Consider the following 26,210-nt stretch of genomic DNA (forward strand, 5'->3'; position numbering starts at 1 on the left):
TTGGATGGGTATGGCTGAAGAAACGGGATGAGAGGTTCAGACACACTTTTAGTTTTCTTGTTTGAATATTGTACCGGTGTTCTGTTAGCTTAGTAAAAAGCCCTCCTTTTATAATGACACGTTATATACATATTGACTGTAGTTCAGTGTTACCATAGTCAGCTTCTTCATCTCAACAACCTTATAGTCTTCCTAGTGACTGTACATCTTACCAGACTGTATTTCAGTGTATTATATGTCTCAGGATTGTCTTGTGTTGTACACGGCTGTGTTTTTATTGGAGCACTGTGGCTTTTTGAAAATGTAGCATTTCTTACATTCTATGTGTTAATCTACGTTCAACTGTATTTCATGTTCTTTATACCAAGTAAAGCTGTTATTCATATTGCCGTGAGACATTGTGTCCGTCTGTGATTGAATTACAGCTATGAATGTTCCTACAGTAATACATAGGTCTACCTGTGTGGTGAAAGCTATGATCGCTTATTGATGTCACATGTTAAATCCACTTCAGTGTCGATGAAGGGGAGGAGAAGGATTTTTAAGCCTTCAGACATGGATTGTGTACAGTATGTGTGCCAAGGCATTTAAGGTGTTTTGTTGATCCAACTAAGATTAATTTGACATGGAACAAAAACATTTCACTACTATACCATATTGTAATAGTTTCTAAATGGCATATGAAGCAGCTAGTTCAGGTGACTTATTGCTGCCCAAACCTGCATCTAGAAAACCTTTATTATACAAAGTCACCAAACAATGAAGTAGATGTTTTACTATTAAATACATTTTATTACACAAGCGGACAATGACAGTCTGGCCTTTTCACAGAAAGACAACTATGAACATCTCATTGTGGGTCTTCTGGTTGGTCAGTAAAGCAGAGAGACATGCAGTCGGAACAGCTCCTTACTGCAGTGTGTGTGTCTAAAGACCAATATATTGGACAGCTAGATGCTTCCTCCCCCACCATTAGTCCCCCTTCCTCCCCCACCATTAGTCCCCCTCCCTTCCCTCCCATATTTTCTTCTCTCTCCTCAGCCCCAGTTGTGTTGGTCTTCCTCTGTGGTGGTCAGTATGTCAGTAACCAGGCCGGTGCCAATAGTTTTGTTGCCATCTCTGAGAGTGAACCGTTGACCTTTCTCCAGAATCATAGGCTGGCGCAGCGTGAGGGTCAGAGATGTGTCTTCACCTGGCATCACCATGTCCTGTTAGAGAGGAGGAGAAGGTAAAGCACAGCCCTGGAACTATGGTACACACTTTATTTCAGAATACACAAATCACACTGGGGAAAAAGATTGACAGATGGACACATACCTTGTCTCCTGCCAGGTAGACCCTGCAGGCCATGTCCCAGGTGAGGGAGAACATGACAGGCATGAAGTTACTGACAAAGGGCTTGTGTCTGCCTCCCTCCTCCTTACTCAGAACATAGACCTGGGATGAAGAGATGTTTAAATGACACATTCTACATCCATTCCATTAAAGAACACGTATCCTAACCTTGGACTATGAGAATAACACACTAGTACATAAACACAATTTACAAATATACCACAAATACTATACCATAGCTCTAGACAGACATATTTAATTTGATCAAATAGTTGAGGGTCAAATTTAAAATGCTGAATAAAGGGAAATTATTTCAGAAGACGATATACTGGGAAGACGAGACTGCAACACTACGCCTACAGTACATCTAGAGGTCACACTCCACTAGGGCTGCTAGCTGAAGATACAGACCTGGGCTTTATTTATGTATGATACAGACCTGGGCCTGGACTTTCTGATATGATACAGACCTGGGCCTGGACTTTCTGATATGATACAGACCTGGGCCTGGACTTTCTGATATGATACAGACCTGGGCCTGGACTTTCTGATATGATACAGACCTGGGCCTGGACTTTATGATATGATACAGACCTGGGCCTGGACTTTCTGATATGATACAGACCTGGGCCTGGACTTTATTTATTTATTATACAGACCTGGGCCTGGACTTTCTGATATGATACAGACCTGGGCCTGGACTTTCTGATATGATACAGACCTGGGCCTGGACTTTATGATATGATACAGACCTGGGCCTGGACTTTATGATATCATACAGACCTGGGCCTGGACTTTCTGATATCATACAGACCTGGGCCTGGACTTTCTGATATGATACAGACCTGGGCCTGGACTTTCTGATATGATACAGACCTGGGCCCGGACTTTTGGACTTTATAGATATGATACAGACCTGGGCCTGGACTTTCTGATATGATACAGACCTGGGCCTGGACTTTCTGGTGGGGCTGGATGGAGCCTGGTTTGCTCATAACCATCCCTCTCCTAATGTCCTCCCTCTTCAGCCCTCGGACCAGAGCCCCCAGGTTATCTCCTGCCTCTGCTCTGTCCAGAGACTGGTGAAACATCTCAATGCCTGGGGAGGAGGGAGGGGGAGCGAGGGAAAGAAAGAGATGGAGAAGGGAGGTGAAGGAAGAACAATTAGACTCAGAACGATGGTATGTTTTGAGGTTTAGGATGGAGTTGACGGGTTACCAGAGGGATATTTTGGGTAACTGTCCAGTAGTCTTATTAGTGGGTAATTGGTGCTAGAAGTGCAGTGGAGAAACTGTTGTAGTTGTAACTTGGTGTTAGAGCAAGTTCTGTCACCACTCTGTACTAGGGGTTAGAGCTCGTTCTGTCACCACTCTGTACTAGGGGTTAGGGCTAGTTCTATAACTACACTATACTAGGGGTTAGGGCTAGTTCTGTCACCACTCTGTACTAGGGGTTAGGGCTAGTTCTGTCACCACTCTGTACTAGGGGTTAGGGCTAGTTCTGTCACCACTCTGTACTAGGGGTTAGGGCTAGTTCTGTCACCACTCTGTACTAGGGGTTAGGGCTAGTTCTGTCTCCACTCTGTACTAGGGGTTAGGGCTAGTTCTATAACTACACTCTACTAGGGGTTAGGGCTAGTTCTGTCACCACTCTGTACTAGGGGTTAGGGCTAGTTCTATAACTACACTCTACTAGGGGTTAGGGCTAGTTCTGTCACCACTCTGTACTAGGGGTTAGGGCTAGTTCTATAACTACACTATACTAGGGGTTACGGATAGTTCTGTCACCACTCTGTACTAGGGGTTAGGGCTAGTTCTGTCAGTACTCTGTACTAGGAGTTAGGGCTAGTTCTGTCACTACAATCTACTAGGGGTTAGGGCTAGTTCTGTCACCACTCTGTACTAGGGGTTAGAGCTAGTTCTGTCACTACACTCTACTAGGGGTTAGGGCTAGTTCTGTCACCACTCTGTACTAGGGGTTAGAGCTAGTTCTGTCACTACACTCTACTAGGGGTTAGGGCTAGTTCTGTCACCACTCTGTACTAGGGATTAGTTGTAGTTCTGTCAGTACTCTGTACTAGGGGTTAGAGCTAGTTCTGTCACCACTCTGTACTAGGGGTTAGGACTAGTTCTATCAGTACACTGTGACAATGAACAGCAATTAGTGTTAAACTGTACTTACAGGAATAATTATAGTAATATGAACACAGTTTTACAGCATATTTTACCCTGTGTGCTACAGCTCTAAAATTGAAATCAATCTTTCTATAGTGGTGTGGCTCCCCATTCACTTACCAGTGACCACAGACTTAAAGGCACGGTTGTGCCCCACAAACTCACAGTCGTCGCCCTTCTTAATGACACCCCTCTCCAAAGTGCCAGTCACCACCGTACCCCTGCCTGAAAGAGGGATGAATGAATACACGTTTAATAAATGGTGTTGATACCCAGAGAGAGACGTGGTTAGACAACAGCAGAAAGATCAGAACAGAGACAGAAGTACTGACAGCTGAGGGGACAAGTCCATCACACGTGCATCAATCAAATAAACAGTGAAACAGAAAGGTACAAAGGAAGCTGATACAGGTGCTTCCAAACAGTTACTGTCCCCATCACAAAACACATGCTGCACAGACAGCACTAAATCACAACGACAGGGAGAGGAGAACTGCATGTTACAGATACACTGATTATTCCTACACAGAGATGTACAGGAAACAGGCACGTTGTCCCCATCACAAAACACAAGCTGCACAGACAGAACAATCACTGGGATGAGCCGAGCAAGGGGGCAGGCTCTGTATGGGGAGCAAGGGGGCAGGCTCTGTATGGGGAGCAAGGGGACAGGTTCTGTATGGGGAGCAAGGGGGCAGGCTCTGTATGGGGAGCAAGGGGGCAGGCTCTGTATGGGGAGCAAGGGGGCAGGCTCTGTATGGGGAGCAAGGGGGCAGGCTCTGTATGGGGAGCAAGGGGGCAGGCTCTGTATGGGGAGCAAGGGGGCAGGCTCTGTATGGGGAGCAAGGGGGCAGGCTCTGTATGGGGAGCAAGGGGGCAGGCTCTGTATGGGGAGCAAGGGGGGCAGCAGGCTCTGTATGGGGAGCAAGGGGACAGGCTCTGTATGGGGAGCAAGGGGACAGGCTCTGTATGGGGAGCAAGGGGACAGGCTCTGTAATGGGGAGCAAGGGGGCAGGCTCTGTAATGGGGAGCAAGGGGGCAGGCTCTGTAATGGGGAGCAAGGGGGCAGGCTCTGTAATGGGGAGCAAGGGGGCAGGCTCTGTATGGGGAGCAGGCTCTGTAGGGGAGCAAGGGGGCAGGCTCTGTAATGGGGAGCAAGGGGGCAGGCTCTGTAATGGGGAGCAAGGGGGCAGGCTCTGTAATGGGGAGCAAGGGGGCAGGCTCTGTAATGGGGAGCAAGGGGGCAGGCTCTGTAATGGGGAGCAAGGGGGCAGGCTCTGTAATGGGGAGCAAGGGGGCAGGCTCTGTATGGGGAGCAAGGGGGCAGGCTCTGTAATGGGGAGCAAGGGGGCAGGCTCTGTAATGGGGAGCAAGGGGGCAGGCTCTGTATGGGGAGCAAGGGGGCAGGCTCTGTATGGGGAGCAAGGGGGGGGGCAGGCTCTGTATGGGGAGCAAGGGGACTCTGTATGGGGAGCAAGGGGACAGGCTCTGTATGGGGAGCAAGGGGACAGGCTCTGTATGGGGAGCAAGGGGACAGGCTCTGTATGGGGAGCAAGGGGACAGGCTCTGTATGGGGAGCAAGGGGACAGGCTCTGTATGCACGGGACAGTGGGATCCTATCGCTGTGTTTTATCTATTGTCATGTTTTCATTAGGAAACACCTTCTATCTGAAGTGCTCAGTGGAAGAGCTTGAATTTATCCCTGCAGTACTTCTGAATGGTGCCATTTTAATTAACTTAACAATGAGTCAGATCAATGACATAGAGAGGAGAAGAAACCATGTCGTGGCAACAGCTTTTTAACTAAAAGACAAATCTGGGTTTCTTTCCAATTTGAGCTAGTTGTCAGTCACCTGGGATGGAGTAGACTCCCTCAATGGGCAGCAGGAAGGGTTTCTCCAGCTCTCTCTTGGGCAGAGGGACGTATTCATCCACTACTGCTAGGAGCTTCAGCACTGCGTTCACCCCCAGGTCAGGCTGTTTGTTCTGGGGAGGTTAGACGAGATGAGACAACAGGGAAGGTTTCACCAAAAAGTTAGCCTCAATCACCAGACTGATTACCGCTGCACTGTCTGTCTGGAAGGGACGCCGTTTGGTCCAAGAGGCGTTGCACAAAACTAATTCAAAAGTGATTGAATCACCTTCAAACCAATCAGAAGAGAGGCCATTTTTCGGAAGTAAGACAAACACTTGCCATTTTTCAAGAGAAAGGCATGTCGAACAGCAGGACAAAAATGGGCTAAATGAGCCAAAAAAGACAAATATTATCAACGTGAGAATATGAGAATATGTCAACGTGAGAATATGAGAATATGTCAACGTGAGAATATATCAACGTGAGAAAATGAGAATATGTTGACGTGAGAATATGAGAATATGTCAACGTGAGAATATGTCAACGTGAGAATAAAATAAATATTGTAGCCCAACATCAGCTAGGGGTATATCTAACGAATTTGCACCTAATATTTTTGCCAAACTGTAGAGATTAGTGTACTGCATCAGAATCAATAATAAGTCTTGACACAGTAACCTCAGATAGCCTTCAGTTCTCTAATTTAGATGAGATGCTTTCACACAGAACGGAGCAGCTCTGATAGGGAGCACAGTTTATTTAGCAGAGTTCAGACTGTCTTGTAAAGCTTTATATTTAGCCATCACCTTGTAAGTATGACGTTACATGCATCGTCTACTGTCTGTCTACTGTCTGTCAGCAACGGTGCTACGGGTCCGTCATCAACTAAACCGATCCCATAGTTCAGAGGATGCTGATTGGTCTGAAGCAATGGTGATAGAAAAGACGGGGCTCATGCTGTCGCAGCCCTACCAGACTGATACCCCTGCCAGACTGATACCCCTGCCAGACTGATACCCCTGCCGGACTGATACCCCTGCCAGACTGATACCCCTGCCAGACTGATACCCCTGCCAGACTGATACCCCTGTAAGCTCGTGTTTAATGTAAGCTCGTGTTTAACGTAAGCTCGTGTTTAACGTAAGCTCACGTTTAACGTAAGCTCACGTTTAACGTAAGCTCACGTTTAACGTAAGCTCACGTTTAACGTAAGCTCACGTTTAATGTAAGCTTGAGGGGCCAGGAGGATTTGAGGCTACATAAAAGGACCACATTGAAATAAGTCAGTTGACTTTGTGTTTTTAAATATCAATTATGTTGCATGTATGTATTATTGTACGAACATGGCTGAAGCAACAGTATGTGTTTTAAAATGGTCAAATAAAATACAATGGATCAACCTTCCTAGCGAGCTGACAGCCTGTCTGAAGTTGTGAGGTTATTCACCACCACAACCCTACCTCGTACCAGGCACTCACCTCCAGGGCGCAGAGGGCCGAGCCGATGACGACGGGCGTGTTCTCACCGTCGTAGCCAAACTCTGTGAGCAGCTCTCTGATCTCCAGCTCAACCAGCTCCAGCATCTCCTTGTCCTCCACCGCATCCGCCTTGTTCACAAACACCACCACGTGCTCCACGCCGATCTGCCGGGCCAGCAGGAGGTGCTCCCTGGTCTGGGGCATCTGTCCGTCCGTGGCCGCCACCACCAGGATGCAGCCGTCCAGCTGAGCCGTGCCTGTGATCATGTTCTACAGGAGAAAGGTCAACATGTCACCTTGTGTGACAAACTAACTGTCATTCTCTATTTCTTTACCTTTCATACTGAATACTGCATTGTTGAGGAAGAGCCTGCTAGTCACCATCTCTCTGTTCTGTTCTCTCTGCTGTGACAAATCAACGTGAACTTGAGAAAATGCCCCTAGCCTCAAACCCCCCATTAAAATTCTGGTCCCGTAATCACAAAGTGTCTTAGTAGAAGTAGAGATCTAGGATTGGTTTTGCCTTTTAAATGACAGACCTGCCAAACACTTCGGCACCACAGATAATGGTTTTTACATGTTTTGTCATTTAGCAGCCACTGTTTTCCAGAGCAACTTACAGGAGCAATTATGGTCAAGTGCCTTGCTCAAGGGCACAGACAGATGTATTACCAAGTCAGCTCAGGGATTTGAACCAGCTAACTTTTGGTTACTGGCCCAACATTCTTAACCCGTAGGTACCTGCCACCCCACGCGATACCCACACTGCTCAAATCATAGGCAAATACACATTTGAGTTTCTTTACCTAATAATGATGTTGGCAGAAGACTGCCTCAGCAGGACTGTTAATGGTCATTGCTGCTTTTCATTTTAGAACTCAGTTAAAGGTACTTGAACTGCCTTGTTCAGGGGCAGAACGACAGATGTTTACCTGTTGACTATCTTGTTTTGGTTACTAGTCCAACGCTCTAACCTGCCGCCCTAGTTAACTAGAAATACGTTTAAATGTACAATCAGGGCTCTTCCTAGGATTTTCTGACAAAGTGGTGCTGATGTTGGCCAAAGGTTGGGTAGGGGAGGTCCGGAGTGGTTTAGTCAACTTCCCCTTCAGGAAGTTGGAGATGTGTGTGCAGGTTGGCAGTCCTGACCCTGACAGCACTCCTACTGAGACGGTCCTGGCTGACTGTGCCGCTGATCTTTCACCAATCAGATCGTCTTTCACCAATCAGAGTATCAAAGCCAATGGCAAATTTTCAAAACACCACTTTACCCCCGTGTGTTCTGGCTCTGGCCTAACCAATCAGTTTCTGGGACCAATCAGAATGGTTACATTGTGTTTGTGTTCTAGAAATCGTCAGGTAGGTACGCAGATCCAGACTCATTGTGGGAAAAAAACTCTAGTCTGTGGACGTAGCGTGGCATTTGGCTGGAGCAAAGAGTTAGGTTAGCCAGGCAACAGAGAGGTATGGGTTTGTGGTGGACTTTAGAATGGGAATAACATGTGTGTTCAGGCGCTTGTGTTACCTTGACGTAGTCAGCATGGCCCGGGCAGTCTGTGTGTGCATAGTGTCTGTTGGCTGTGGTGTACTCTACATGGGATGCATTGATGGTGATGCCCCTGGCCTTCTCCTCAGGGGCATTGTCAATGTCCTCATACTTCTTATAGCGGGCGCCTCCAGCCTCAGCCAGCACTAGGAACCACAAAGGCTCAATTAGAAACATACAATAGCATCATATATAGAGAACACACAGCATCTGACAGAACATTGTTATTTTGCTGGCAGATGCTTTGATTGGTCAACAGTCCACAGTAACTGAGTGGGTTTCAAGCACGCTTGTTATCGGCTTAGTTTGAATTCAATAATAGATGTAAAATGAGAAAAATAAAAGGTGACATCAGTTACCTTTGGTGATGGCAGCCGTTAGAGTTGTCTTGCCATGGTCAACATGGCCAATCGTGCCAATGTTCACATGGGGCTTGTCTCTTGCGTATGTTTTCTTGGCCTTGGCCTCTGCTGCAAAGTTCCGCCGAGTAAATGGCACTGCACACTGAAAGAGAAAAAGGATGAAGAAGAGTGTTTGATGGACAGCAGGGCCAGAAGACGCATATGGGCAGGAGATCAGTTAAAAAAGGCAACCCAGTTTTTGCCACCCAAAGCATTACTAAAACCAGCAAACATTACTACCCCCTAGGACTGTAACTTTATATCCCTGATTGGTTAGCCATAGGATGTGTGAATGAATGCATACTCAAAACACCATCTAGGTACTCACCAGTTTATAGGAGCTGTGCAGAAGACCCGGTGAGGAAAGCTGAAGGGCTAGAACGATAACATGTATTTAATAATCAGGTGGACTCCCGAGACCGTCGACTGTGTCAAGAGAAGTCGCTAGCTAAATATCACAAGGTGTACATACATGGCTTAGGGCCATCTAGCTTCGTCCTGCAACATAAGGGATTATGTTGAGACATTGGGTTTATTATATACAACTAACTATGTTGCGGGACGAAGCTAGGCCATGCATAATGCGTATAGGCTAGTTATCTGTTATAACCTAAGCTACCTCAAAACACATTACTGTTCCTCGTATGTTATTCTTTCAAACTGCAAATGTTTCTGACGCTAGCTACATCGTTAGAAAACTAATTTCCTTTTTAACTGTATCTGACACGTTTCTGATAGGCCTAACGTTTTCACAACGCAAGAGACAGCTCGTTTAACTAATATTATTTAACGTGACCTTGCACTGCCTGCGGAACGAGTCGAGCGGCTAGCCTGCTACAGCATCCTTGCTCACTAGGGTTCATTCAAACCCCACATACGTTTCGTCGCGATTAAAAAGCAAAACATTATAATGGTAAATAAAGATTATTAATAATTGAACACAGTAAATTACAATATTGGGCGTGTGGTTGTGAATGCGTTGTATAACTTTAACTAACCAGAGAAACATGCACGAAGCCCAACGAGCGCCGCCATCTTGGACTGACAAGCGGATGAAAGTGACGTCATTACATGGTGACCGTTTCTTTTTCTTCTTCGTCTGTGGGTTATATGGCGGACTTCAACCCAAAAAGGTGTGTTGCCGCCACCAACTGGATGGGTTGAAACCAAAACAAGGTAAAAAGAAAATCCATACGTGGTAGGGAAACTAATTTTATCCACCCAAATAAAAATAGTACATTGACAAAACAAAACTCCCACTTCTTCCTTCTTTCAATTCTCCAGATCTCCTTTCTCAGGCTCTAGGGCCTGAGAGGGTGGTACGGCTTGTGACAATATTCCATTTAACTCCTTTGATAAGAAATCTTTCAGCCCCAGAAACCACTCTGCTGCATCCACAATGATTTATATCTCCCTGGACCTTCTCTCCACCTTGGCAGTGCCATTAATTACCATAGCTAAAAAGGCCACAAAGTCCACCATCTTAAGTCCAGTGCTTCTCTCCTGTTACTGGGCAAGTGGGCATGAAGGTAACACATTCCCATCCTTCCAGTACGTCGTAACGAACTGACTTACAAAACTCAGTATTGGACGAGACTGACCTTACCTTCATTATCCTATTTACACTTTGGAGTACATTTTTACAGTAGAATTACTTAACTTCAAAGGAAGTATCAAGTAGACAAGTAGGGTTGGGGCGGTGTAGACCATACTATCTACCTAGAGAGTTTTCATCTGTATTTTTTGTAGCTGTCTACATACCACCAGACCAAGGCTGGCACTAAAACTGAACTCAATGAGATGTATTCCGCCGTAAGAAAACAGGAAAATGCTCATGTAGAGGTGGAGCTCCTAGTGGCCGGGTAATTTAATGCAGGGAATCTTAAATCAGTTTCACCTAATTTCTATCAGCATGTTAAATGTGCAACCAGAGTGAAAAAAATTCTAGACCACCTTTACTCCACACACAGAGATGCGTACAAAGCTCTCCCTCGCCCTCCATTTGGTAAGTCTGACCAGAACTCTATCCTCCTGATTCCTGCTTCCAAGCTAAAATGAAAGCAGCAAGCACCAGTGACTCGGTCTATAAAAAAGTGGTCAGATTAAGCAGATGCTAAACTACAGGACTGTTTTGCCCGCACAGACTGGAATATGTTCTGGGATTCTTCAGATGGCATTGAGGAGTACACCACATCAGTCACTGGCTTTATCAATAAGCACATCGAGGACGTCGTCCCCACAGTGACTGTGCGTGCATACCCCAACTAGAAGCCATGGATTACAGGCAATTTTTGCACTGAGCTAAAGGGTAGAGCTGCCGCTTTCAAGGAGCGGGACTCTAACCCGGAAGCTTATAAGAAATCCCTCTATGCCCTCCAACAAACCATCAAACAGGCAAAGCGTCAATACAGGAATAAGATCGAATTGTAATACACCGGCTCCGACGCCCGTCGAATGTGGCACAGGGCTTGCAAACTATTACAGGCTACAAAGGGAAGCACATCCACGAGCTGCCCAGTGACACGAGCCTACCACACGAGCTAAATATCTTCTATGCTCGCTTCGAGGCAAGTAACACTGAAACATGCATGAGTGCATCAGCTGTTCTGGATGACTGTGTGATCATGCTCTCCGCAGTCGATGTGAGTAAGACCTTATAACAGGCTAACATTACAAGGCCGCTGGTCAGATTGCAGGACGTGTACTCCGAGCATGCACTCACCAACTGGCAAGTGTCTTCACTGACATTTTCGACCTCTACCTGTCGGAATCTGTAATACCAATATGTTTCAAGTAGACCACCATAGTCCCTGTGCCCAAGAAAACTAAGATCACCTGCCTAAATGACTACCGACCTGTAGCATTCACGTCTGTAGCCATGAAATGCTGTGAAAGGCTGATCATGGCTCACATCAACACCATTATCCCAGAAACCCTAGACCCACTCCAATCTGCATAACGCACCAACAGATCCAAAGATGATGCCATCTCTATTGCACTCAACACTGCCCTTTCCCACCTGGACAAAAGAAACACCTATGTGAGAAGGCTATTCAATGACTACAGCTCAGATTTCAACACCATAGTGCAAAGCTCATCACTGCATACCGCAGTTAACGACCCTGGGACTAAACACCTCCCTCTGCAACTGGATCCTGAACTTCCTGACGGGTCACACCCAGGTGGTAAAGGTAGGTAGCAACACATCCACCACGCTGATCCTCAACATGGGAGTGCGTCCACAGTCCCCTTCTGTACTGCCTATTCACTCATGACTGCACAGCCAGGCACAACTCCAACACCATCTTTAAGTTTGCTGACGACACAACAGTGGTAGGCCTCACCGACAACGATGAGACGTCAGAGACCTGACCGTGTGGTGCAAGGACAACAACCTCTCCCTCAATGTAAACAAGACAAAGGAGATGATTGTGGACTAGATTTGGCATGGGTCCTCAGATCCTCTAAAGGTTTTACAGCTGCACCATCAAGAGCATCCTGAAGGGTTGCATCACTGCCCCCCCACTACGCTTCTGCTACTCTGTTATTATCTATGCATAGCCACTTTAATAACTCTACCTATATGTACATACGTACCTCAATTACCTCGACACCGGTGCTCCCACACATTGACTCTGTTCCGGGTCCCACTGTATATAGCTCCACTATTGTTATTTACTGCTGCTCTTTAATTATTTGTTATTCTTATCTCTTATTTAAAAATATATATATTTTCTTAAAACTGCATTGTTGATTAAGGCCTTGTAAGTAAGCATTTCACTCTACACCTGTTGTAATCGGCGCATGTAACAAATAACATTTGATTTGATCCTATCCAGTTGGTGGCGGCAATACACCTTTTGGGGTTGTCGTCCGCCATGAAACCCACAGAAGAAGAAGAATGGCTTCCTCTGAAACGCATGATGATTCTACGCACAGCAAATAGCTTCGGACTCAACTAGAATGTTCTAGTACCGTTACATTCTTGTACAGTATTAAAGGGCAGTGAATTAAGAACCAACCTTAACATTGTGACACTCGGCGTTTTGAACAAACAGGCAAGTAAAAAGAGCAGCCCAGCTACGTCAAACTGCCTGACATGTTGTTTACTGTGCTAACAGTAGCTAGTAGGATAGCTTTCTTTCTGGCTTTGTAGCCTACCCAAGACCTTTGATGTAGCTCTCAAAATAGCTAAACCTACCCAGCTAACGTTATTCTGTATGTGCTTGATATTTATGTGACAACTTTCATAGCCAGCAACTTGCTCGCTGTTAGCAAGGCCTAGTGTCAGGGATAAAAAAGTCAAATTCTTCGTCACTTACCTTGCTAACGTTAGTTACAACCACTTTAATACCAAACCAGGCTGTGGTTAGTTGATTTATTTGAGAATGGAATGTCAGTGGGCAGGAACCTGCGGATCTTGTAATGCCCCGTAGCTGCTTCCTGGAGATCAGGCTAAAATTACTATCAATATACTATAGAATAATACTGATCCATGTCAGAACTTGTAGAGCAAATTGGAACCCTAATTGCAATCAGCAGTTAATTGAACGTTAAAGTGCATAGGTTGATTTTGCTTTCTGACCACAATTCAGTGCCAAATTTGGGGAATAATACATTGACAAACAAGTTCTGGAATAATTTCACCCATTTTTCTCATCAGCACAGAGCATCATGGCAGAAGACCAACGCAACAGGAGACATCCCCAAAACCTCCAGGGTGTCCTTCGATTGGCTGTGGAGGCTGGCTCTGCTGCAGATGGACCCGCCCTCCCTGAACCCATGTCAGAAGAGGTAATGGTCCTTCTTGGTCACCTCCCAGGTCGTCTTCATTACAGATGACTGTGTAGATTAGCAGATCTCACAACAACTTGTTACATTGACAACCAATTTTACATTGACTGTAATGTCACTTTTGTTACAGAGGAAAGAATGGTTGAAAGGAGCTCTTGCGGAAGTGGCCAAAGGACAGAACAGCGAGGTGGAACAGATGAAGGAGTGTATGCGTGTTCTGCTGAGAGATGGAGGGTGTGAGAGGGGGAGAGAGGGAGAGGAGGAAGGAGAGGATGAAGAGGGGGAGACAGAAGGGGCACTGGAGTTTCTCTCAGAGCTGTGTGAGAACCTAGACAATGCCAGAGGTGAGACATGCCAAGAAACAGGTGCTGATGTAAAGAAATTACACTTCAACTTGTGACCCAAATGAAAGATTCCACTGTCTTTGATGGACCCTAGTTAAAACAATATCAAATTCAACTTTAAGTTGCTGTAGTTTTATACATTGCATTCAGACCCCTTGACCTTTTTTTCACATTTTGTTACCTTATTCTAAAATGGATTAAACTACGTACAATACCCCATAATGACAAAGCAAAAAAACCTGAAATATCACATTTACATAAATATTCAGACTCTTTACTCAGTACTTTGTTTAATCACCTTTAATAGCAATTAGTAACTCATCTTTTTGGGTATGACGCTACAAGTTTGGTACACGTGTATTTGGGGAGTTTCTCCCATTCTTCTCTGCAGATCTTCTCAAGCTGTGTCAGGTTGGATGGGGAGCGTCGCTGCACAACTATTTTCAGGTCTCTAGAGATGTTCAATCGGGTTTAAGTCTGGGCTCTGGACTTGTCCCTAAGCCACTCCTGCGTTGTCTTGGCTGTGTGCTAAGGGTCGTTGTGAAGTAGAACCTTCGCCTCAGTCTGAGGTCCAGGGTGCTCTGGAGGAGGTTTTCATCAATGACCTCTCTGTACTTTGCTCCGTTCATCTTTCCCTCGGTCCTGACTGATCTCCCAGTCCCTGCTGCTGAAAAACATCCCCACAGCATGATGCTGCCACCACCATGCTTCACTGTTGAGATGGTGCAAGGTTTCCTCCAGATGTGATGCTTGACATTCAGGCCAAGGAGTTCAATATTGGTTTCATCAGACTAGATAATCTTACTTCTCATGGTCTGAGAGTCTTTAGGTCCCTTTTGGCAAACGCCAAGCGGGCCTTCACTCCTTTTGAGGTGTGGCTTCTGTCTGGCCACTCTACCATAAAGGCCTGATTGGTGGAGTGCTTCAGAGATGGTTGTCCTTCTGGAAGGTTCTCCCATCTTCACAGAGGAACTGGAGCTCTGTCAGAGTGACCATCGGATTCTTGGTCACTTCCCTGACCAAGGCCCTTCCACCCTAATTGCTCAGTTTGGCCTGGCAGCCAGCTCTAGGAAGAGTCTTGGTGGTTCCAAACTTCTTCCATTTTTAGAATGATAGAGGCCACTGTTCTTGGGGACCTTCAATGCTGCAGACATTTTTGGTGCACTTCCCCAGATCTGTGTTTCGACACAATCCTGTCTCGGAGCTCTATGGAATTTTCCTTCATTCTCATAGCTTGGTTTTTGCTCTGACACGCACTGTCAACTGCGGGACCTTTATATAGACAGGTGTGTGCCTTTTCTAAATCATGTTCAATCAATTTCATTTACCACAGAGGGACTCCAAGTTGTAGAAACATCTCAAGGAATGTCAATGGAAATAGGATGGACCTGAGCTCAATTTCGAGTCTCATAGCAAAGGGTCTGAGTACTTATGTAAATAAGGTATTTCTGTTTATTCTTTTTAATATATTTGCAAACATTTCTAAAAACCTGTTTACTCTATCATTATGGGGTATAGTGTGTGATGAAAAACATTTGTAATAAATTTGAGTAAGGCTGTAATGTAACAAAATGTGTAAAAAGTCGAGGGGTCTGAATACCGTCCTAATGCTCTGTATTTTACAGTAAAGACAGATCAACATGGACATGAAGGACAAGTTCTATTCATTAATAATAATACTGTGTGTATTGTCTCTGGTCTGTCTGTGTCAGACCTGATGACCCTGGGTGGGTTGGACCTGTGTATGTCACAGTGCTTGAACCATCCTCAGGGCAGCGTGAGGTGGCGTGGTGCCCAGCTCATCGCCTCCTGTGCCCAGAACATGCCCCAAGTGCAGTGCCACTTACTCAGCAAGGGGGCGCTACCCAAACTGCTACAGTTGACCGACTCAGATCCCCACCCCACCGTTCGAGTGAAGGCCCTCTACGCTGTCTCCTGTAAGTGTTGCCCCTTGGATAGATACAAACAACATGGGGAGCACATTCCACCATTGCGCAAATCCCGAATCATGAGAGAGAACTCTAGCCTATCAAAAGGCAAGGTTAAAATATTGCTAATATCTCGTGTTCCTCTCAGATCTAAGTGAAGTCCTGCTGGCCTGGGTGCTGCTGATAGGAGTTAATTTAGATCTGAGCATCAGTGAAGTACCACACAATAACTCTCTCTCTCCATCAGGTCTGGTGCGGGAGCAGGAAGTAGGTCTCAGGGCCTTCCTGTCTCACGATGGCTTCTCTGTGCTGATGAGAGGCATGCAGTCTGACAACCAGAAACTGAGGACCAAGTCGTCTTTCTTACTCCTCAACCTGCTCACAGTCCACCCAGAGCATAAAGGTGTGTGAGAATAACAGGTCCTCTCTGTCTGACTGCGAGACTCATTTGGAGACTAGAGACTGTCTCTGTTTGCAGCTGTGTGTTGTTATTGGTGGTGTCTAGAGACGATCCTGATTGTGTCCCCCTGATGTAAGAACTGATTTGAACTGGGTTATTTGGATCATAACTAAATAAATGTGTCCTTGTGTGGCAATATACTATCTCTTCCTCTCTCAGATACAGTTCTCTCCATGGGTATGGTGCAACAGCTGGTGTCCGTTCTACGCACGCCACACTCCTCCTTTCACGAGCACGTGCTCGGCGCCCTCTGCTGGTAATACATGTGAACACACAGAGAAAATGTCTTGAAAGTTGCAATGTCTTCTCAATGGAGCTTCACTAAAAGAAAACCTCTCTGTCTGCAGCCTGGTGGAGGAGAGTCCTCTGGGTCTGAGGGACTGTCAGAGCCCTACCTTGGGGCTGGAGGAGATGCTCAACCAGCGGGCTGAGGATCTGCAGGGGAGAGAGGAGTGTCAGGTTGGTACCCCGACACACTTTTCTCCACTCTTCTCCTTCTTTCACTTCCCATGTGACCCATGAACCTCTCCATCTCTCTAAAGGCGTCCGATTGCTTCCCATCCGGAACAGTTTGGAACAGTTTGTGTATATATTATGAGGTATTGTGATGTTTTTGGTCTTTGGCGAGGGTTCGGCTGTTCATGCACTTTTTTCTCGAGGCAAACTGAATTTCGGTAGCTGAAGTCTACTACGACCCTTCGTCAGTCTTAAATTAAGTGTTTATCATTCAACGACAGACAGACTCGTTCACATGCACATTTAATTTTTATTTTTTTATACTGCACCAAACATATTAACTAGATGTAAAATTGCACAACTAAACGTCAAAAGTAATAACATAACTTAAGTGATCTTAGATGAATTCAGACTATTTTGAGGAAGTGTAAACTGACTACAGCATCTCAAGATGGACGAACGGGACTGTTGCCGCTTTTTTCTCGTTTTTCAAGCAACTGTCTTTGAAGGGAGGAGGACAGTGGTCTGGCTAGACGCCATCTGAAGCCTTAATACTGCCCCTCTGTCACTCCCCATGTGTCTCCTCTCCATCTCTAATACCACCCTCTGTCACTCCCCATGTGTCTCCTCTCCATCTCTAATACTGTCACTCCCCATGTGTCTCCTCTCCATCTCTAATACGTGTAAACTGACTACAGCATCTCAAGATGTCTCCGCCCATTTTCTCCATCTTTAATACAACTGTCTTTGAAGGGAGGAGGACATGTGTCTCCTCTCCATCTCTAATACTGCCCCTCTGTCACTCCCCCCCCCCATGTGTCTCCTCTCCATCTCTAATACCACCCTCTGTCACTCCCCATGTGTCTCCTCCATCTCTAATACTGTCACTCCCCATGTGTCTCCTCTCCATCTCTAATACTGTCACTCCCCCATGTGTCTCCTCTCCATCTCTAATACTGTCATTTCCCATGTGTCTCCTCTCCATCTCTAATACTGTCACTCCCCATGTGTCTCCTCTCCATCTCTAATACTGTCACTCCCCCATGTGTCTCCTCTCCATCTCTAATACTGTCACTCCCCCATGTGTCTCCTCTCCATCTCTAATACTGTCACTCCCCATGTGTCTCCTCTCCATCTCTAATACTGTCCCTCTGTCACTCCCCATGTGTCTCCTCTCCATCTCTAATACTGTCACTCCCCATGTGTCTCCTCTCCATCTCTAATACTGTCACTCCCCATGTGTCTCCTCTCCATCTCTAATACTGTCACCCCCCTGTGTCTCCTCTCCATCTCTAATAATGTCACTCCCCATGTGTCTCCTCTCCATCTCTAATACTGTCACTCCCCATGTGTCTCCTCTCCATCTTTAATACTGTCACTCCCCCGTGTCTCCTCTCCATCTCTAATACTGTCACTCCCCATGTGTCTCCTCTCCATCTCTAATACTGTCACTCCCCATGTGTCTCCTCTCCATCTCTAATACTGTCACTCCCCCATGTGTCTCCTCTCCATCTCTAATACTGTCACTCCCCCATGTGTCTCCTCTCCATCTCTAATACTGTCACTCCCCCATGTGTCTCCTCTCCATCTCTAATACTGTCACTCCCCCATGTGTCTCCTCTCCATCTCTAATACTGTCACTCCCCATGTGTCTCCTCTCCATCTCTAATACTGTCACTCCCCCATGTGTCTCCTCTCCATCTCTAATACTGTCACTCCCCATGTGTCTCCTCTCCATCTCTAATACTGTCACTCCCCCCATGTGTCTCCTCTCCATGTGTCTCCTCTCCATCTCTAATACTGTCACTCCCCATGTGTCTCCTCTCCATCTCTAATACTGTCACTCCCCATGTGTCTCCTCTCCATCTCTAATACTGTCACTCCCCATGTGTCTCCTCTCCATCTCTAATACTGTCACTCCCCCATGTGTCTCCTCTGCATCTCTAATACGTGTAAACTGACTACAGCATCTCAAGATGTCACTCCCCCATGGTCTCCTTGCATCTCTAATACTGTTTGTGTCTCCTCTTTCAAGTCAACTGTCTTTGAATCTCTAATAGGTCACAGTGGTCTCCTCTCCATCTAGACGCCATCTGAAGCCTTAATACTGTCCCCTCTGTCACTCCCCATGTGTCTCCTCTCCATCTCTAATACCACCCTCTGTCACTCCCCATGTGACTCCTCTCCATCTCTAATACTGTCACTCCCCTCCTCTCCATGTGTCTCCTCTCCATCTCTAATACTGTCAATGTGTCTCCTCTCCATCTCTCTCTAATACTGTCACTCCCCATGTGTCTCCTCTCCATCTCTAATACCACCCTCTGTCACTCCCCATGTGTCTCCTCTCCATCTCTAATACTGTCACTCCCCCATGTGTCTCCTCTCCATCTCTAATTCTCTAATACTGTCACTCCCCATGTGTCTCCTCTCCATCTCTAATACTGTCACTCCCCCATGTGTCTCCTCTCCATCTCTAATACTGTCACTCCCCCATGTGTCTCCTCTCCATCTCTAATTCTCTAATACTGTCACTTCCCATGTGTCTCCTCTCCATCTCTAATACCACCCTCTGTCACTTCCCATGTGTCTCCTCTCCATCTCTAATACCACCCTCTGTCACTCCCCGTGTGTCTCCTCTCCATCTCTAATACTGTCACTCCCCATGTGTGTCCTCTCCATCTCTAATACTGTCACTCCCCGTGTGTCTCCTCTCCATCTCTAACACTGTCACTCCCCGTGTGTCTCCTCTCCATCTCTAATACTGTCACTCCCCATGTGTCTCCTCTCCATCTCTAATACTGTCACTCCCCATGTGTCTCCTCTCCATCTCTAATACTGTCACTCCCCATGTGTCTCCTCTCCATCTCTAATACTGTCACTCCCCATGTGTCTCCTCTCCACCTCTAATACCGTCACTCCCCATGTGTCTCCTCTCCATCTCTAATACCATCACTCCCCATGTGTCTCCTCTCCATCTCTAATACCACCCCTCTAAAAGCACCTTTTCATTCTGGCCCTCCGGTCTTTCCCCTCTCTCAAGGTGCATGGCTAATAACATGGAATAATGTATTGATTCCCCACAATGTTTTGCCAGGTATATATTGTTACTTATTTGCCACTAGGCTGCATCCTGTCTTAATTCCTTCCTCTGGTCTCCTCTTTATAGGAAGAGTTGGAGTTCTGCAAGCGCTTGCGTTCTGCTTGTTTCTGCAGACGGCAACCTGACGACAGTGGAATGGATCGCTGAAATCCAACTGGTCCTCCACTTCTCCTGCAGTGCCGTCATTGGCTAGGAGACATAGGAGGACATTATTTTAAAAAAATAAACTCCTTGAGGAAAATATGCTGATGTCGTTGTCCATTTAGACCCATGTTACAGGGTGGCTGGATCTAAGAGTGTTGCAGGCTTTCGAGAGCAGAGGGTGCTTCACTAATCACTGTCACCAGGCGACGCAGATAAACTTCTATCTCTTGTGTTCAGTCACTTCTACCATGTCCAGTCTATATATCATTATGTTCATTATGATCTACACCTGACTACTTCCTGCTGACCTCTTGCAAAAGAGGTTTCTTACTTCAAAGTTGTTTTCCTGGTTGAATAAAGATACAATATTTTATTTTCTGATAGCACCATAAGTCATTTCTGAACATTTCTTCAGGTAATCTGATCCTGCTTTGTGATGTACTCCACCTGTTGCTGTTAAGCTGCTGAAGAGAACAGATTAGAGAAGCTTTGACCCTTGGATTCTGGCCCAACAATCCCTCAGATTCCACACATAAAATATCAGATGTCACATTTAATGGTAATGCGATTTCACAGCCCCGTCACCATTTATTTATCTGGCATAGTGTGACGTTACTTGGTAATAATTGGTATCCTCTTGTATTTGTTAAAATTATTTACCAAGTGAAAACACTAAGTAATATACACTTAAACTACATAAAATAGTTCTTATGTTTCTGAATAAATAGCAGGTAATTAGGCTGTAAAATAAGGTGTTACCCATTTAGCAGCTTTCAGCTTCATTAGTCAGATGTTTTATTAGAATCCATTTTGATCAAGTTTCACTCTACCCATAAGGCATTTCTGTTGGCTTCTTGTGTTTGGCTTTAATGACTGTCTTTCATTCAGAATATCCACCATTTGTTGACGTTTTGTTGAGGTGTTTGTCTTGTCTGTGTCTATAAACATAATGGGTGACTTTTGCAGAGTTCTTACGTCTGAAATAACATGAAATATGTAACACAACTTTGTTTATTTTTCAGCATGAATAAATGAACATTTAATTTTTTCATAAGGGACTTCATTTCTAAGAATCGTCTCTTCATATCAACAGACCGTTATACAGAATGTGTCTGATAAATCACAACTAACAAGTGCATCACATCTCAAATCATGTCTTTAAGACCGCAGGACTGTTTTCAGACATAGAAATATCATTCTCCTTCACTAAATTTAACTTTATTCTGGGCTTTGGAAAATACTGTCATGTCAATCTCAGTCCTTGCATGGAGCTGTCTGAATTTGGGCAGTGGTTATGTTTCCCATCCCTGAGCTTTCTCAACAAACGGACAGACTGTCCTGATACTCGGAGGTTTAGTTTAATAAAAAGAGGATTTTCTATGGGGGGGAATCTTCCCTTTTCAACTTCTTTCTGCCTCAGTGTCGTCTCAACAAACAGCCTGAAGTTCCTATAGCTGCCGACTCGTCAGAGAACGGTAGTCCCCAGTTTGCTTTCCATGGCAACGTCCCGATTCTCCACCCTTTTCCAGAATTGTGCACTTGAACACTCCCTGTCATTGATTTAAAAGCATGAGCTTAGTATAAGTGGGCATTGGCTGGAGGGAGTTTCCACCATTGTAAAGTCCATGTGAGAAGGGGACAGTTGTTTGTACACTTCGGGAGCAGGGTGGAAAATTGGGACCTGGCCCCTATCTGACATAACCCCTTAACTAAGATTTCTTCCATTTGGCAAACTCATCCCCGCCCTCCGCGGCCTTGATGTCACCCACGGCGATCAGCAGCTGCGCCAGGTAGTACGTCGTCATGACGATGTGCCTGCCGTGCTCCAGGGGCTCTGTCACTTTGAAGGTCTGCAGCGCCAGCGTCAGGTCAGAGGTCATGAAGATCAAACTGCCCAGCATGATCAGCGGTCGGCGGGTGCGGACCGCCAGCGTAGCCATCAGGACGATCAGAGCCACGTACACCCCGACGCCGGGAGTCAGGGCGGCCGCGTCCGGCGTCTTCTGCAGGAAAGGGAAGAGGTAAGCGTAGAGGCCTCCCCCCAGCAGCCACAGGAGCAGGCAGAAGAAGTAGGACAAGGAAGAGGAGGAGCTGGGGGAGGAGTAACGAGTGGAGAGGAAGGTGAGGGAGTAGAGCAGGTGGGCCAAGGCAAAGGAGGCCATTCCTGAGGAGAGGATTAGAGAGACAACAACATGAATTTATTGCCTGTATTCCACCTGAAATAGAGATTTGTCTATGTGCTTTATCCTCCCAACAAGACAAGCAGAGCGGTTGGAGCAGACAGTCAGCTGCAGTGCAACACCCCAAGAGCAGCAGTTGTGGGTTGAGTGTCTTGCTCAAGTGCACAACAGCAGTTGATGGCGCCATTTATTTACCAGGTAAGTTGACTGATAACACGTTCTCATTTGCAGCAACAGCCTGGGGAATAGTTACAGGGGAGAGCAGGTGAATGAAGAAGCCAATTGTAATCTGGAGATTATTAGGTGACCGTGATGTTTGAGGGACAGATTGGGAATTTAGCCAGGACACCAGGGTTAACACTCCTACGATAAGTGCCATGGGATCTTTAATGACCTCAAAGAGTCAGGACACCTGTTTGACGTCCCATCCGAAAGACAGCACCCTACACAGGGCAGTGTCTCCAATCACTGCCCTGGGCCATTGGGATATTGTTTTAGACCAGAGGGAAGAGTGCCTCCTACTGGTCCTCCAACACCACTTCCAGCAGCATCTGGTCTCCCATCCAGAAACTGACCAGGACCAACCCTGCTTAGCTTCAGAAGCAAGCCAGCAGTGGTATGCAGGGTGGTATGCTGCTGGCATACCTTGCCATATTAGCCATACATGGTTTATAGTCATTGAAGTATGTCAGAGTACTCCAGTCAGACATGGGATTCAAACTGCCAACCCTCCAGTCAGACATGGGATTCAAACTGCCAACCCTCCAGTCAGACATGGGATTCAAACTGCCAACCCTCCAGTCAGACATGGGATTCAAACTGCCAACCCTCCAGTCAGACATGGGATTCAAACTGCCAACCCTCCAGTCAGACATGGGATTCAAACTGCCAACCCTCCAGTCAGACATGGGATTCAAACTGCCAACCCTCCAGTCCATGGGATTCAAACCCAACCCTCCAGTCAGACATGGAATTCAAACTGCCAACCCTCCAGTCAGTCATGGCATTCAAACTGCCAACCCTCCAGTCAGACATGGGATTCAAACTGCCAACCCTCGGTGTCAGACATGGGATTCAAACTGCCAACCCTCCAGTCAGACATGGGATTCAAACTGCCAACCCTCCAGTCAGACATGGGATTCAAACTGCCAACCCTCCATGTCAGACATGGGATTCAAACTGCCAACCCTCCAGTCAGACATGGGATTCAAACTGCCAACCCTCCAGTCAGACATGGGATTCAAACTGCCAACCCTCCAGTGACATCCAGTCAGACATGGGATTCAAACTGCCAACCCTCCAGTGACATCCAGTCAGACATGGGATTCAAACTGCCAACCCTCCAGTTTCTGGCTTGCCCTCTCTAACCTCTAGTCTATCTGCCATGTCTGCAGTGTCTGCAGGACTTTATCAGTAGCAGTAGAAAAAGCTCTCGTTACCATGGAGAAACAGCTCGGGCCATATAAGGCAACAGTCTCCGCCTGCCGAGAAGATCAGGCCCCCCGCCACGCCGAGGAGACTCCTCCCCCCTTTGTAGCTCAGCACCAGGAGAGCCAATGAGATGACAGGGGCGGCCTTAATAGCCGCAGCGAGGATGGAGGGGGAGGAGTCAGGGATCCACAGATAGAAGTAGACAGCGATGGCCAGGAAGAACGGCGAGAGAGAGAGTAGCAGAACACAGTACTGAGAGAGAGAGAGAGAGAGAGAGAGGGAGGTGAGAGGAGAGGAAGAAGGGAGGTAGTTAATATGAGAGATTTAAAATAATTACATTATTATATATTAACACAAAAAATGTGTGTGTGTGTGTGTGTGTGTGTGAGTTTAGAGGTAAGGATCATACCGTGTTCCTGCGCTGTCTTCGGTCATAGGCGGCTGTTTCAAGGATGTCCATCTCTCTCAGAACCAAGAGCTGTGTGTATCTGGGCTGTACTGGTTTCCTTCAGTCCTGCCTCCTTCCAGAGGATTTCATGTGTTTCTCTTTTCCTCTGGACTTCTCTGTCTCTTCTCTCTCCACTGGTTCAGTCTGTCTGAGTGTGTCCCTGTCTCTTGGTGCCGGTCGACATTGAACTTTGGACCAATCACAGTGACACGTTATCTGTCAGATTGCTCAGTTATAATCAATGACCAATGTCTCCTCCTCTCAGTTTTCCGTTCAACTCTGCCAGTAGTGACCCTTGGCCCATCCAACTAGACCAGATAAGTGACATCATCAACTTGAGGGTGAAGTTGAACTGGGCCAGAGCCATGTATTAAGACATGGCTCTGAACCGGGCTGTGTTCAGTAGGACACATGACTCTGAACCAGGCTGTGTTCAGTAGGACACATGACTCTGAACCGGGCTGTGTTCAGTAGGACACATGACTCTGAACCAGGCTGTGTTCAGTAGGACACATGGCTCTGAACCAGGCTGTGTTCAGTAGGACACATGACTCTGAACCAGGCTGTGTTCAGTAGGACACATGGCTCTGAACCAGGCTGTGCTAGGACACATGGCTTGAACAGTGTGTTCAGGACACATGGCTCTGAACCAGGCTGTGTTCAGTAGGACACATGGCTCTGAACCAGGCTGTGTTCAGTAGGACACATGACTCTGAACCAGGCTGTGTTCAGTAGGACACATGACTCTGAACCAGGCTGTGTTCAGTAGGACACATGACTCTGAACCGGGCTGTGTTCAGTAGGACACATGACTCTGAACCGGGCTGTGTTCAGTAGGACACATGACTCTGAACCAGGCTGTGTTCAGTAGGACACATGACTCTGAACCGGGCTGTGTTCAGTAGGACACATGACTCTGAACCGGGCTGTGTACAGTAAGACACATGACTCTGAACCGGGCTGTGTTCAGTAGGACACATGACTCTGAACCAGGCTGTGTTCAGTAGGACACATGACTCTGAACCAGGCTGTGTTCAGTAGGACACATGACTCTGAACCGGGCTGTGTTCAGTAGGACACATGACTCTGAACCGGGCTGTGTTCAGTAGGACACATGACTCTGAACCAGGCTGTGTACAGTAGGACACATGGCTCTGAACCAGGCTGTGTTCAGTAGGACACATGGCTCTGAACCAGGCTGTGTTCAGTAGGGCACAACGCTGTGGAACGTTCAGATATTCAGAAAATATATATTATGTAGAACAAATATGCTAGCCTGGGTGCCAGTCTGTCTCGGCTCTACTGCCAATTCCTAATGGAATTTAGTAGTCAAAAGTGCAAACAGATCTGCGACCAGGCTCCAAATATGTCCCTCTGACATGCAGAATAAGGACTTGTGTCAGTAGCCAATGTCAGATAGCATGGCTATTACCTTGGGGACAGTCCTACAACAATCCCCGTACAATATACAATCTATATCAGCATCTCATCAAAACCACTCTTCTCATCATCTCCTGCCTCAAGGTTGTAAATAAAGACAAGTATTAGTTGGTATGTGATACATTTTGAGGAATAGAGTGACTCACTCTACTTAAAGTGTGTCTATCCACCACTGTATGCAACAGTCACCAGCAGTACTTAGTTTGTCCACACAGTGGCAGTAGATACATTCAGTCATACCAACACTAAGGGTTCTAACCCTAGTTCTATGAACTGATAGTGAACCTGTAGTGAACCCAGAACCCTACCACCAAGAGGGTCAACTGGCCTGTCGGGTCAGGTGATCTAAGGGCAGAATAGGTCATTAACTAGCAGGATGCCGGCATAACGTCACACATAGACAATGTTGTAATGGTATTCATTTGATGCTTCTATGACTGTGTTGCCACTGGAGGCAGCATGTGACTTAGGCTACTGTGTACATTGTACTGTGTACATTACATTGTCCCACATTCAGTTGTAATCACTTCCGTGTGTGGCGCAGCTCATAGGCTTTGCTGTGTCCATTACAAGACCAACAGAAATTGTGTTGATGAAAATATAGATAAAATCCATCAAATATATTATCAGTCAGATAACGGCAGTATAGTTATAATTTGGTTTGTCCATAATCTATGACTTGTTCAGGTAGTTTCC

At 46.4% G+C, this 26,210-nt stretch overlaps 3 protein-coding genes across 5 annotated transcripts; 1 reads left to right on the forward strand and 2 right to left on the reverse strand.

Annotated features, from left to right (window-relative positions):
- Positions 1 to 765: 765 nt before the first annotated feature.
- On the reverse strand, positions 766 to 9,868 carry LOC135532539 (elongation factor Tu, mitochondrial-like). Its single transcript, XM_064960021.1, has 10 exons — positions 9,788 to 9,868; positions 9,118 to 9,164; positions 8,748 to 8,892; positions 8,368 to 8,534; positions 6,843 to 7,112; positions 5,363 to 5,495; positions 3,630 to 3,734; positions 2,283 to 2,434; positions 1,318 to 1,437; positions 766 to 1,208 (listed from the first exon to the last, which is right to left on the reverse strand). The coding sequence occupies exons 1-10, from the start codon at positions 9,855 to 9,857 to the stop codon at positions 1,038 to 1,040; spliced, it is 1,380 nt and encodes a 459-aa protein (XP_064816093.1). The 5' UTR covers positions 9,858 to 9,868; the 3' UTR covers positions 766 to 1,037.
- A 2,791-nt stretch (positions 9,869 to 12,659) lies between these two features.
- Positions 12,660 to 21,073, forward strand: hspbp1 (HSPA (heat shock 70kDa) binding protein, cytoplasmic cochaperone 1). 3 transcript variants are annotated; one of them, XM_064960022.1, is made up of 8 exons: positions 12,660 to 12,847; positions 13,453 to 13,583; positions 13,714 to 13,927; positions 15,640 to 15,864; positions 16,103 to 16,258; positions 16,475 to 16,571; positions 16,663 to 16,774; positions 19,938 to 21,073. In XM_064960022.1, exons 2-8 carry the CDS (start codon positions 13,464 to 13,466, stop codon positions 20,016 to 20,018), a joined length of 1,005 nt encoding a protein of 334 aa, XP_064816094.1. In that variant the 5' UTR covers positions 12,660 to 12,847; positions 13,453 to 13,463; the 3' UTR covers positions 20,019 to 21,073. The 3 variants fall into 3 exon arrangements, with proteins under 3 accessions (XP_064816094.1, XP_064816096.1, XP_064816095.1); XM_064960024.1 differs by having other exon boundaries at positions 16,481 to 16,571; XM_064960023.1 differs by having other exon boundaries at positions 13,458 to 13,583.
- Positions 21,074 to 21,195: 122 nt separating this feature from the next.
- On the reverse strand, positions 21,196 to 24,272 carry tmem86b (transmembrane protein 86B). The gene is made up of 3 exons (XM_064960026.1): positions 24,036 to 24,272; positions 23,635 to 23,878; positions 21,196 to 22,179 (listed from the first exon to the last, which is right to left on the reverse strand). The coding sequence occupies exons 1-3, from the start codon at positions 24,084 to 24,086 to the stop codon at positions 21,725 to 21,727; spliced, it is 750 nt and encodes a 249-aa protein (XP_064816098.1). The 5' UTR covers positions 24,087 to 24,272; the 3' UTR covers positions 21,196 to 21,724.
- Between the last annotated feature and the right edge of the window lie 1,938 nt (positions 24,273 to 26,210).

This window comes from Oncorhynchus masou, unplaced genomic scaffold, assembly GCF_036934945.1.
Source record: "Oncorhynchus masou masou isolate Uvic2021 unplaced genomic scaffold, UVic_Omas_1.1 unplaced_scaffold_1901, whole genome shotgun sequence".
In the NCBI taxonomy this organism is placed as follows: domain Eukaryota; kingdom Metazoa; phylum Chordata; class Actinopteri; order Salmoniformes; family Salmonidae; genus Oncorhynchus; species Oncorhynchus masou.